Source organism: Ochotona princeps, chromosome 1 (genome assembly GCF_030435755.1).
Source record: "Ochotona princeps isolate mOchPri1 chromosome 1, mOchPri1.hap1, whole genome shotgun sequence".
NCBI classification, from domain to species: Eukaryota; Metazoa; Chordata; class Mammalia; order Lagomorpha; family Ochotonidae; genus Ochotona; species Ochotona princeps.
In genome coordinates this window covers 93812240-93826782 of record NC_080832.1, presented here as the reverse complement: position 1 = coordinate 93826782, position 14543 = coordinate 93812240, and the positions used below count along the sequence as shown (strand labels likewise).

Genomic DNA, 14543 nt, shown 5'->3' with positions numbered 1-14543 from the left:
ATCCAGGTTCTTTGCAGCTATGCACCCATGTTCCTGGCTCTGGACCGGCCCTCTTCCAGCCATTGCTGGCAACTGCGGAATGAGCCAGTAAAAAGCTTGTTCTGTCTTTCTCTCTCTCTCTCTCTCTCTCTCTCTCTCTCTCTCTCTGAGTCTCCTTCTCTTTCTGTAAATCTGCTTTTAAAAAAATTAACAAACCTTGCAAGAAATATACCAACACTCAAAAAAAAGCCAAAAAAACTCATGTTCTGACATTATCTGGTCCTTACACAACAATGACACTCTATTCCATATTTTCCCTCTCATCTCTTAGCAAAGCTGAGCTAATATTCAATGAGTAAAACATCAATCAACCATCCCGGGGTCACTCAATTAAACCCCAGTTTCAAACAGGAAGACCAGTTTCATCTGAATCATTTTTCTAAACCAAATTTGACATACTATGTAGTCCTAAAATGTCTTATCAAGGAAAGAAACAGTCAGCATATCCAGTCTCATACCTCACTGGCTTCATTCACAGCCGTTGCTAAATGACCCACTTACTGCTAAATGAATTGCAACAACCTTATGGAGTTAGTCAGCTGAATCTGTAAATATTAAAGTCCTCTAAGCAAAGTCAATGCCACCAGACAACTGGGCAACAGGAACATAATACTATTTTTATAGATTCTGTCATGGCCATGGCATGCAGTCAGGACACAGCAACAGCCAAGTCAACACTGACTCAGATACTCCCTGCAACCTGACTTTTCCTTGAATGTGTGCAGTGCCTTATATTACACAATGGAAACAGTGCAATTTTCATTTTTAAATCATCTGAATAATCTCATAATTGACATAAAACTGAAATTATCACTTCAATAATTTACCTGAAACCATGGGAAAGGCAACATCTTTCAAGTTAACAACTAAGGCATTTCCTTTAGAAGAGGCTGTAAACATACTAAAGGTTAAGAAGTCCTGAGGATTCACTGAAATCCTTGCCTATGACGGCCCCAGTCCTGGGAATTGCTGGCACTTGGGGAGTGAACCAGAGGATGTGAGTGACCACAAGTGCACTTGCTTGTATTCTATCCTCCCTCTTTCTCCTTTTCAAGTAATAATTTTTTAAACAACATGAGTGTGGGAATTCAAACTGAAAGAAAGCAGTCATTCTGGAGACTCCTTTGCTTCATTGGTAAATAACCTTGGACTAAAAGAGGCAACAATGATGTGTCAGGGCCTCACATACCAGGTGTTCCTCTGGCATTATGATGTTCTCTTCCTCTCTTAAATCACTACTCTTAATAATGCCTCCTAGATGTACCTATAATAAGGTAAGATAACTGAAATGGTCTTCAAGAGCTCATTCCTCCCAGGAGTGTGTCTGTTCTATCTGGCTGACAAATTCTTAAGGTAACTGGAGGAACATGGGCAGCACAGGACCCAATGCATGACAAGCATTCAGTAAATGGCTTGCCAAAAAAATGAATGAAAAGTCAAAGAGGGTAGGATCACAGTGGAGACACGTGAGGACAGCTTCACTGGTTATGCAGAATGCTACGTGTAGCAGGCAGAAAAAGAAATGCCCTGTTAAAGTTCTGAAAGCTGACAAGCTTTTCTATTTAATGGATATTTAAAGGATGTTTTTTATTTTCAGCAGAATAAACAGAAGTCATAAAGCACTTTGCAGCTTTTTATGTAGACTGCAGTGAATCCTCAAAATTGGTAACCACCCTGATGGTACAGATGTGGGTATTAAGAGTTAAATCTAAGCGTTCTGACTCAAGATCCTGTAAGTTCTCATTCTTCTAGTGCAGCAAATCTTCAGTGACTCCTTATAAACATTCCAAAAGTATTTCACATATCAGAAACTGACTTTAAAGATAGCTTGTGGACACAGAAAAACTATTTAAATGTCCTATGAAAAACACAAAATTCTGACAGATTTTAAGTTTTGCATAAAAATGTCATGAAATGAAAATTTAATCCTACCTCCCCCAAACTCACCCCTGTTTTCTCAAAAGTAAAGATCATGGACTCACACATGCAGCCCAGTGGCTGGCATGTGGGCATCCCACATTGGATTGCCTGGTTTCTATACTCAACTCTTTTTTTTTTATTATTTCTTTCTTTCTTTTATTAAGATTTGCTTATTTTTATTGGAAAGTCACATATACAGAGAGGAGGAGGGAGAAGGATCTTCCGTCCAATGATTCAATTCCCAAGTGGCCACAATGGCCCAACCTAAACAAATCCGAAGCCTAGGAGCCAGGATTGTCTTCCAGATCTCTCAAATGGGTGCAGGTCCAACAGCTTTGGGCCATCCTGCTTTCCCAGGCCAGAAACAGGGAGATGGATGAGAAGTGGGGCTGCAGGGACATGAACCGACACCCATATGGAATCCCAGCCATACAAAGCAAGGACTTTAGCCACTAGGCCACTGCGCAGGGCCCTAAGATTTGTTTCTTTTGGAAAAGTAGATACATAGAAGGAGATACAGAGAGATCTTGCATCCACTGATTCGGTCCCCAAGAGGCTGCAATGGCCCAAGCTAAGCCAATCTGAAAGCAAGAACCAGGAACTTCCTCTGAGTCTTTCATGCAATGCAGCGTCCCAAGGCTTTGGGCCATCCTCTACTGCTTAGCCAGGCCTCAAGCAGGGAGTTGGATGGAAAGCAGAGTAGGCAGGATACAAACTGGTGCCCATATGGGATCCCTGTTGCATGCAAGGCAAGGACTTTAGCCACTAAACTATCACACCAGGCCCAAAAATAAATAAATCTTAAAAAATGATTATATTCATGTAAGAGTACATAGGTCTTAATAAGAATAAGGGGAGCAGGCTGGAAAAGGAGGAGCTCAGGAGGCTTCTCCTACCTTGTAAGTCTGTATGTGTAAGCAATTCAACACTGGGGGGAAGAATGGGGTAGATTTGTTGAGGTTGGTGCATTGCATTCAGTTCCGGATCCTACCACTTACTAGTCTTTTGCCTCCCCTGGGCCTCAGTTCCCCATGGTGTAAAATGAGGATAATAACAGTACCTCCTTAGGGCTGCTGAAAGATTAAAATGGCAGATGCACAGGATCAGAGCAGTGCCTGCCCTACAACGAATGGAAGGAGCTGTGCACGAGGATTAAGTCTTGTTGTCCAGTCTTCTAATCACAACACTGAACGCTGTTGTCCGGAAAAGTGAATTCCATATTGAATTTGTCAACACACACAAATATTTCTGAGACAGGATGTTTGCCTCTAGAGTCCATTTCCTCAAAAATGTTTTAACTATTTTGGCAGAAAGAAATGTAATCAACACATTTTTTGTATCTACTTCCAAGTTTTAAAAAAATGTGCGAAAACTCTCCACAAACTATTTTTAACAGCAAAATTCTAACTGGTTACAAGCTGTGTGCATGAAAGAGAGAGTTAAATGGAGGACACACTTCTGAAGTTGTAAAAGCTCATGTGTTATGCTCCAGCTTCTGACTAGCTTGGACTAATTTTTATTGTTATTTCCTACATATTTCCTACAGAAAAGAAAAAAAAACTATAGTTTTTATAGGGAAAAGGGCTTTTAAAAAAGAGTTTATTTGCTTTTATTGAAAAGTCAGATACACAGAGAAAAGGAGACAGAAAGATCTTCCATTCCCCAAGTGGCTGCAACTGCCGGAGCTAAGCTGATCTGAAGCCAGGAGCCCGGAGCCTCTTCGAGCTCTCCCATGCAAGTGCAGGGTTCCTAGATTTAGACCTGTCCTTGAATGCTTTCCCAGGCCACAAGCAGGGAGCTGGATGGGCTGCGGGACACCAAGGGGTGCCCATACGTATCCCAGAGTGTGCAAAGCGAGGATGTTAGCCACTAGGTTAAGGCACCGGGCCGGGGAAAAGGATTTTAAATATTTCCATGTTCTTCATTTAACTTAAAAAAAAAAAAAGTAGAAGCATTATAATGCTGACAAGATCCCAAATTCCACACAATTATTTAAAAGCTAAAATTTTCACAAGCTAGGTATGAAATCTAAGATACTCCAAAGTAGCTGTAAAAATAAATGATTTGTCATTTTTTTAAACGGAGATGAAATGGCTCAGAAACAAATGACAACTATAAAATAAATGCTCTTTGTCTTCCAGATTTATGGAGCAAAGCTACCACATGGAGAAAACATATTTAAATTTTATCCTATGGAGTGAGGACAGAGGTTAAGTCGCCCATTCCTAACATATGAGCACCTGCACTCAACTCCCAACTCCAGCCTCCCACTGAGGCACACTGTGGAAGGCAGTGGTGATGATTCAAGTAATTGAGATCCTGCCAAGCATGTGGAAGACCTAGACTCTCGGCTTCCGGTTCAGGATGTGGCCCCTGTGGGTGTCTGCAGAGTGAACCAGCAGATGGAAATTCATTCGCTTTCTTTATCCATTTCTTCCTCTCATATCCTCTTTTCTCTCACTGTCTCTCAAATAAATAAATAAAATTTTAATTATTTTTAATTTTATCTTTCTCCTTGGCTAAGCTTCACAAAAAATGTTTGAAGGAAATTTGTTAGTGTAATTCTCGTATATTCCAACATTGCTCTTAAATTGTTTAATGTTTTTAATATGAACCATATTAAAATGTTTTTACTGATGCAATGCAATAAAAACATTCAACTCTCTTATTCACAGACCAGTAACACAATCTGTACAATATTCACATTTAGTTCTCATCTTGCTCTCCTTGCTTCCTTCCTTTAAATCATTGTACTATTAAGTGGCAATTCACCAAATGACAGAAAAAAACAAAAGAAATTAAGTTATTATTAGTTAATATAGCTCATGCATGTGTATGAATTAGTTGTCATTATTCCAGAATACCAGTCTTCAGTCACAGTCCCTGTCAATTGTTATAAATAAATAAAGGGATATAATGTATGCAGGAAAATAGATTTTACTTAAATGCTTACTTTTGGTCTAATACATTAATAAATGTTAGAAGAATAAAGGAAAGTGGGAAAGGGGAAGCAGTGTATAAAGGCAAGAGAACACATGTATGCAAATTCACAGAAACGTAAAACTGGAAAGGATGGTAAGTAGAAAAACAAGAATAAATTTCTTCTATTTAACGTCTAAGCTTGGCAGACAACTTGAGAGCAAATCCAAGCTCTGCCACTTAGTGGTGAGGTAAACTGGAAAAAAAATTATTTAATTTTTCTAAGCCTTAGTTTCCTGATCTATGCAGACAGAGCTAATGACAGAACAACTTTACAGACTTGCTTTGAAGATCAAACAATGTAAAGATGAAGTGTCTAATACGTGGTAGGCCTCAACAAACATCATTCATTATTAGGAGTAAAACCTCATCTAATGAAATATTCTCCTTTTAGAAAACTTAAGCCAAGCCACAAGACTATCCAAGCCACACTGTGTGGTGCCAAAACCTTCCAGAATTCTTACATTCTGCCTTCAAGGCTCATGATCAGGCCTACTTAGCAGAAAACCTAACACTGAGAACAGAATAGGGTGACAAATGTTAAGCTAGGGTGATGATGGTTCTCGAACTTGACAGTGTTTTTAAATACACATGCAAAAACTAAAACACAGGTAACATTCTCTTGTCCCAACACGAGGTATTCTGATTTAGTTAAATCTGGGATACTGTGCTTTCAATAAACATTTCAGATTATTTTCCTCCAGGGACCTTAGATCATTTATTGAGAAGCCCTGGTATAGAAAAGGAAAAGTAAACAGCTCCCATTTGAGTCTGACCATAAAAATCACCTAAAGAACTCCACGCTGATCTATTACAGTAGAATCACCGAGGGTGACATGCAGGCATCAACACTTTCTCCAGTCTCCCCAGACGACTACTGCACGTGGTCAGGTTGCAGAATCCATGCTCTGTCCACAAACCATTACCCATCTCTGCTGACATCAACCTGCTGATACTGGAAGAGGTGAGCCAGTGAAACACAAGAAACAAGAGAGCTCAAGGGCAAAGGTAGGAGATTTTATTACTAGATCCAGGAAGCAAGTGAGTTTTAAATAGGAGATCCCTGAAAAAGGAGCAGACACTGAGCCCACTCCTGTCTGTCCTGACACACAATCTGTCCACTAACACCTCTGCTTAAAACATGCACCTTTAATAGATAACTCTATAAACACAAACCCTGCATTGAGCCCTTGGTAATCTCTGTCAGAACATCTTGGACAATTAAATTAAGTATGATACTGGACCACAGTTCAACTCAACTAACCCATTTACTCTGGCTCCTAAACAATTTACTGAGCTTCTCTTAGTCTCTAATGCTTCATAAGCTGTAGGTCTGCTTATTTCATAGTTTGGGAAAAATCAAAAGACAAACTGTATCTGAAAGTCTTTTTCCAATTCCAAAGCAATATGCAAATCTTTAGACCCTCCTTGCCTGAAATTCATTTGCTTATCCTAATAAAGGTATAACATGCTTATGCAATTTGCATTCAGCATGCAAGCCAGAAAGAGCCTGTGCATGGCTGCTGTTGAGGCCCTGAGCTTAGAGGGCCATACCGATCAGCTTATTACTACAAGGACTTAATCAGGACTAAGTGGACATCCGTACTGAGAGTGACAAATGACACAGAACCAGAGGAGTTCAAGTCAGGTTAAGCTAAGATTAAAGAAACACATAATACTACTTGTAAATTAATTCAAAAGCCATGGAGGCCAATCTGCATACAGCTAAAGCATGAGAATAGATCAAACAGAGAAGCTAGGATAAGGCAGCTAAATGGGGGGAAAAAGGAAAGAAATATTGGATAACAATCTACTTTTGCAACTGAATAACAATAAACAACCTGGAAACTCTTATTGTATCTCATTCTCAACTTGAATGGATAATCCAGTGCAAGACAGAGAGTTCTAAGGACAGATCTAACCTAAAATAATTAATGAAACAAACATCCTTAAGGCAAGAGGAAGAATGTTCTAAGAGGAATAGCTAAGCCTTTGGTCATGACTTCTATGTGCCACAGAATTAATACTCTGTCTGTATTACAGGAAATTCATGAGATGTCAAAATCCATAGATAAAATAATGACTATCGCAACTCTAACTTCCAAGATGCCAAACTCTGCTGTGTAACTCCCCATCACAATTACTTAGTAAATCTGTTTCAAAATCATTGGCCACACACACACACACACACACACACACACACACACATACACACACATATACATACTCACACACAAAGGTAAACTTCTTGGCAGGAGGATGATACAAAAGGAAAAAACAAAGTTATACAACATTACAACTAATGACAAACACACCAGATTTCATGGAGCCAAATCATGAAACCGGAAAACTTGAAAGAAAGCCAAGTGTTTGTACTCATCAACACACAGAACCAAGTAGTTTTATTTCACATTAGCCTTTATGCCAGATCCACTCAAATGATGACAGAGATTGGAGACTTCCTTTGAAAACGCAACCACTGTAAAATGTAAACAGAACTATGACATAATGTTGGCAAGGTGTGGGGTGTACACAGAAAGGGACACCTTCAAAGGAATGCAGCCAAGGTCAATGATAACTGCACACTAACCCCAATAAAACACCTCACTTTGTCATTGTGTAAGCAATCTGACCAATGACACTTTGACTTCACCAAGAATACCATTTATGTGTAATTTCTTTGTTAAAAACTACTTAGGAGTGACTGAAGCAAAAATCCATTAACTCCCACCTAGTAACATCTAGAGATTATTCGGGAAATGGGAGTCTAAGGCAAGTAAGTAAATACAGATCCAAATATCTTTGAAAGACAAGTGAAAAAACCCAGATAGGTAACTTACTGAAAGCAAAATCTCAATGTGAGTGAGGAATATAGATCTCAACTTTCTAGCAGTCTATGTCAGATTCAAACTCCTATGACATGCTGCCCTAATGGTTTCCGATTTTAGACTGAGAATAACTCACCGGACAGAAGAGAATTAGGATGACTTTGCCACCACTGCCAACCCCAACACAGAACTGGAAACCACAACGTGAACATTGCTATACGTGAAAACTGACAGAGACGATAGCTTTTCACGCTTATGGGACCACAAGTTAGCAGTGGTCCCATAATGTCGCACAACATCCTACAAAATTCAAGTGACTGGGTAATATTTCATTGATTTCTAACTTCTACCTATGGTACAGTTATACTTTAAATACATTCACAGGCTACTTCAAAAGAAACATCAAGAACTGGGAACCAGAGAAACTCAGTAGCAACAAAACAGGATTTTGATATTAGAGTGTGAGTATGAATATCACAACACAAATAAAAGAAATCAGATGCCCTTGTATGGTTATGAATAAGATACAAGAATGCCACATCCATCACCGAAGTTAACATAAAAATATGCTACAGACAAACTTTAAGAACCTGTTTGAGATGCACCCCTGCAATACTGATTTACACCTGGTACCCAGGACCCTCCTTTCACTCACCTCGCTTCCATCTGTGTACTGGGAAAAAGAGGACTTATTTGTACAAACAGAATGGCACCTCTCTTTTTCTAACTGAAAATTATCTTTTGCTTGCGGGCAGAACCTCTCGGAGTTTTGCCTTTCCAGAACACAGCTATCACTTTTGGATGGGTCTTTAGCAAGCTGACTTTTTTCAAACGATCTCTCTGTAGCATAGTGAATGGAGCTTAAGCTGGCTGCCTTTTGAAAAGGGAACGCATCAGTTTTACTCCGGAATGTTATTTCTCTTGTGTTGATGTTATCTAAATGCTTCTTCCTCTTTGTACAATATGGAGTGCCATCTTTTTCTGAAATCCCTTCATTCAGTTCACTGACTTTGACTTCTGTCTCAGCGTCTTTAACAGGAGAAAGGTTTGCACTGTAAGACTGACTACTTGCAGCACTTGACAGAAGTTTCTGTTTAACACCATCCGTTACAGCTTCTGTCCTCTCCGGCTGAACCCCGCCTTGCACTGTGCTAGGGTCTGGGGTGACAGAGTCCTCCTGTACCAGTCCCCTGGATAAAAGAGCTGGCTCTTCTTCTGAAAGCTGAATGTGGCTCTTCTTGTCTTCATTTTGGTTGTTTGGCTTCCCTGATGCTGTGTCACACAGAGTTTTCTTGATCGGGTTTCGTCTGAAATATTTTCTTCCGGGAGAGTATTTTTCAGGGCTCAAAGGAGTCTTGGCAGGATCTACATAATATTCTTCCTTCTCAGCTCTTACACACCCACAGACATTCCCCATTTGATTTCAGCTGATCAGAGTTCCACAAACTTACTCATTGCAAAATCCAGGGATTTCAAAGATCACCATGAAGTCTAAAAACTCCACTCTAATCTCCAGTTCCTCCGGGCTCTGTGACCATCCTCTTCAGACTGAAGCCATTTTGCTTATGAGAAAAGCACACGCAAGAAACGCTGTGGCATCTTGCCCAGCTGGGTCCCTGTGTCTCATTAGACACCGTGGCTTATTTCTGGTCACCAATCCTCTTAGACAAACATCACTGCTCACTGTCAAATTACAGCACTGCTGAGCTTTCAAGGCAAACCCTTTGCGCTTTACTGGTGTGAGACTATAGCCCTCACTTTAACTTTCAGTTTTTTAAAATGCAGACACACATGAAGTTTGCATTAACCTTTGAAACTATCGGTGGTTCAAGCAATCGGAGAGCAAACAGAAAGCAAATATCACTCAGGAGAGATTTAGCAAAGTGCCTTTCTAATTTGGTGTCAGAAAGCCTGTACCGTGTAGTGTACAATTTATTTTTTTTAAGGAATCCCACTTAAATTTGGTAGCTGTACACAAACCAAAGTTCACAAAGTTCTATAAATCACATTGAGACCCTTATTTAAAGCAACAGCCTTGACAATAACAAGATGGTTCAACAGGTAGCTGAAGGCGACATAATAAATGCTAAAAGCCTATTAACACTCTAATAAATTTTCCTTTAACATCAATCTTTTAAGAATTTGCAAATTTGGTCATTATTTCATCATTAGAATTTTCATATGAGCAAACAGGCAAATTATATGTTTTAAAAAATGGAACACTGAAGCAAAGAAACACCTGAGAATTCTTCAACATGAAGTAAGGCAGGGAAACTTCACATATAACTTGTATAATTGTACCCTAGTTAAACATTATGTTCTTTTACTGTGACCTTCTTGGGAAAACAGTAAATCAGTATGGAACCTGATTATCTAAGGCATACATATTTCTAACACTGAGTCATACATAGAGTAAGGAAATTAGTATGACATGAAATGGACTTACACGTAAGCAAAAGGCACCTGACTACCAAAAAGATTGATGATTACTTTCTCCTAGTCTTTTGCCTGATCAAAGATATAATTCATCGATTTGACAGAATTTTAATATTCAATTAAATAAGGCAAGTTAATAATGATGCTATAGATGTTGTCAGTACACAGTCTGCATTGTAAGGTTTTCCTGAAGCATTTAGAAAGGAAGTTAAATATTTTCCAGTGGCCAAAACTTAATATCCTAGAATGCAAGCTGACAAAATAAGGTCTTTGGTGGATGGCACTGTGGTGTACCACATAAAGCCACCATATGCAACTCAGGCATCCCATGAGGGCTCCAGTTCAATCCTGGTTGCTTCATTTCCAATTCAGATCCATGCTGATGTATCTGGAAAAACAGCAGCAGAACATAGCTCACATCCTTGGGCCCCAACCCATTTGGGAGACTTAGAAGAAGCTCTTAGCTCTTGGATCCAGACAGACCCAATTCTGACCACTACAGCCATTTGAACAGTGAACCGGAAAATGGAAGCTCTCTTGATCTCTTTCTTTCTCCTCCCACGACCACCTCTCCCTGTCTATGTAGATCTCTCTCTTATAAATAAAACCAATAATGTGTTAGATTTATTGGCTTTTTTGTTAGTTTTTTTTGTTTGATTTGTATCTCTTCACAGACAATGGGACATTGTAAGACAATCTGAAGGTATAACGGCTGGTGTTTGAGCTAATGGGACAGAGGAACTGTGGCTCATCCTGCCAACTAAACAACTGCCTCTAATCAGGTCAAAAATGGGGTGCCTTTAGTAACCGCATGGTAACTGCCAAGTCTGTCTTTAATATCTATAAAAATGTCCCTTATTCTCTTACACCTTCCCGATCCTAACACAATACTCCCTCCCCTTATATTGTGTTTTTCTATATAGAGAGACAATTGACTCATTACCCTAAATAATAGTTCATTGAATATTTATATCCCCCAGTAGACAGCACAACATATTTTATTGTCTTGGAATCTCTGGATCAAGCACATGATGGATACTGACACAATTACAATGATGGTAACACATATGTTCAGAATGCCCAACTGAAAAACTGATTCAATAACAGTTTTACGTTCATAATAGAATATATATATAATAAAATATATAACATAATATTTTTCTTTTCTTTATTTTTCTTACGTATAGAGAGTAGAGAAGGAAAAAATCTCACTTTAGATGATGGCCACTGTTATAAACAGCTTTATAAAAAGAAAGCATTTCTAATCTTAAAGTTATCATGGTATTAAGAAAGCATTTAGTTTAAATAAAGAACACTGCTATTACCTTATAACACAGGTGTGTTTCATTTCGGATAGATCTAGGTCTAGTTTTTAAATGTTGGTGACAGCTATATTATTATAATTTAGGTCCTCAAATACAATGCAGTTCATATTATGATGGCACAAAATCACACCAAAAGACAAATGTCTTTGGTACTCCTATAACTAGTCCTCCATTTCCTACCAAATACACATGAAGCCTGAGGGTTTCATTAACATGGAATGCTTTTTGAATGCTGTTATTCCTTATATTTCCTCAACTTAGAGTTTCAATACACTGCTTCTAATTCCCAACCACTCATTCGCATTTCATTCTGTTGATATCTAGTTTCCACACTCCGCAGACTGTATTTTCTCCAAATTCTCCAGGGTCTTCCTTCCACACAACACTACCAGCGGTCGGTCCTCTGTTTTCATTGTCTCATGGTTTCTAGTGGCATTTCATACAGCTCGTCACTGTCTTTCCACTTGAAATCCTCAGCCCTTGGCTTCATCAGTGCATCTTCCTGCTGCTTCATTTTTCTCTCCATCTGTCCTTTTTCTCTTCCTCCATCACAATCCTTTCTTGCACCTAGAAGCATGAGTCCTTTCCACACTTCTGATCTTAGCTCTCCGCTCTCCACTTGCACTCTTCTCTTGGAGCCTCTGAAGATCACTTCTCTCTGACCGAATCAATGACCATTTGTATATTGGTAACTCCTGGGAACACGACCTGTGCTAACGACTTCTAAGCTCTGCTCTGCTTACATGTCTCAATAATCAGTACATGAATGTAGAGGACATTCCCCACAACCACCACCAAAACCAACAGAAAGTTTATTAGTATTCACCCAAGTCTCTGAATTCTCAGGCTCAGTGTTTGGTCATCCTTAAACTAATCCCACTCTTTCCTCCTCTGTGCCCTGTGGTCAAGTCTCCTCCTTTTTTTTCCATTTAACATGTCTTCTCCTGGACTCAACCTTCATCCTATCTCAATCCAGACCTTTAGCACTCCACTCTGCAATTGCCACCTCAGCTGCTTAGCTTATCTGTCTGACTCTGGACTCTGCTCCTTTGTATGTTACTTAGAATTGATACAATCTGTTTCCTAAAACACAACTTATCAATCTCTAACCAACCAAATGATTTACCCAATGCCACCAGCATTGTACCTCAAAGAGCCAGCTGCACTGTACTTTACTTAACTCTGCATACCCACCAGAGCTAGTCTCTCTCCAAACGAACCTCAGCACTGTTTTTCAAACCTTTCCCAACAAGCTGCACTTCAGTCAAATCCTTGAGGTCTTACTCCTCTCCAGGATGTATGGCTCAAAGCCCCTACTCATTCCTAAAGCTGTCAAGCTACCTCTACTCCCTTGAAGGGCCACCTGTACATTAATCAGTAAGAGGCCCTAGAAGCTTGATGCTGCACACAGTACATTTTGTGAGCAAACAATTGGCTGATAAGCAAAGTTTCCAAGTTAGGAGTCACAATCAAAGGAAGGTGATTTTAAAAAAAATTATCATATCACAAAAACTAAATCAAAATGCGTCTTCAATTGGCATCAGTTTATTAGATAATAATTTAGAGTGGGTTAAAGTACAGTTATTCTCCTCAGATCTAGAATGACAAAGCGAAACTACACAATTCTCCAAGAAGCAAGGATACCCTACATTTTCCTCTGAGTTTGCTTTATAATAATTATACTGCCATCTAGTGCCTATTAAAGGAGAAAATAGCTTACATAATTGAGAAATTATACCAGTAAAGAAAGACTGTCGTAAAAATCTTTAGGCATCTAAAGCAGGTAGTACTGTTCAAAGAACAAAAGAAATGTGTCTGCATTAAAGACTAAGAAATCTGTTTTTCCAACTCTGGAATTACAAGCCTTGTCCTTAAAACTACATTTAAGGTCATCAAGAATGAAAGAAAATAAGCCATCAGGTTCACAACAGCATGTTATTTGAAAGAACAATTCCAACACATTGCTAAAGAAAAAAAGACTGAAATTCATTTGTCTTCCATGTGACATGAAGGCATTATTCACCACTATTACAAACCACTTAATTAGTAGCAATGAGAAGCTTAAAAATATTAAAATCAAGAAAAACCGGGCTTACCTGAAAGTGCAGAATTATTGTCCATATTAATCCCAAAGTCAATTTGGGATTTCCATCTGTTATGTCATCATTTCTAATGTTTACTAATTTCACCTGTTTTATGGAAAGAAATTAAGTAAATGTTATTTAATTAGCAAAAGTTATCCTTAACTACACAAAATCAATTCTAACTCATGCAAATAAAACACATATTTAAATAACAGTAAAACCCCAAATATCATTTTATGCTTCCTTATGTTCCATCATTTCACACTTCAAATGACACAATAGTCACAAAAGAATATGGGTACTACTGACTTTTAGAACAAGTGCTAAAGGCACATGTCAAAACAAAAGACAGTTAAGTGGGATGTCTGAAATACTTTTATGCTTTAAGTACACTTTTATGCTTTAAGCAATACTTCTGTGTACTCAACATATGCTTTATTTCATTATCATCATTAAATAGGAAACTGCTCTGAACCATGAAATATTTTCTAAAGTTTTTAAAGAATTTTGTATTTGAAAGAGCGAGAGAGGCAGAGAAAGAGAGAGAATCTTCTATCCTCTGAACTACTTTATAAATGACCAAATCAGTCAGGGTTGAGCTAGATTGAAGCTGGGAGCAAAGAACTTCATCTGAGTCTCTTCACGTGGGTGATGGGGGCTGAAGCACTTGGGCCATCGTCTGCCACCTTTCGCAGGCATCAGCAGAGAGCTGGGTTAGAAGTGCAGCAACTGAGGCACAAATTGGTAGCCATATGAGAAGCTGGCAGCCTACATGATAGTTTAACCACAACACGACCGGTACATAAAATAATTGTAAGACATTTTCTCATATCTATCACAAAGAATAATAAAAAAAACCTCATTGTTATCTTCCTATCAATATACAATATATATACGCGAATCAGACAGGTTTTGAAAGCTATTCAAAGATT

General features: G+C 38.8%; 1 protein-coding gene across 13 annotated transcripts in view; it reads right to left on the bottom strand.

Annotated features, from left to right (window-relative positions):
* The window catches only part of DST (dystonin), a 434986-nt gene that overhangs the window by 208625 nt on the left and 211818 nt on the right, over nucleotides 1–14543 (bottom strand). For all 13 annotated transcript variants that reach the window (XM_058661874.1, XM_058661883.1, XM_058661921.1 and 10 more), the window contains one exon: nucleotides 13624–13716. In XM_058661874.1, coding sequence (XP_058517857.1) covers nucleotides 13624–13716 — 93 coding nt within the window. The remainder of the gene's footprint in view (nucleotides 1–13623; nucleotides 13717–14543) is intronic.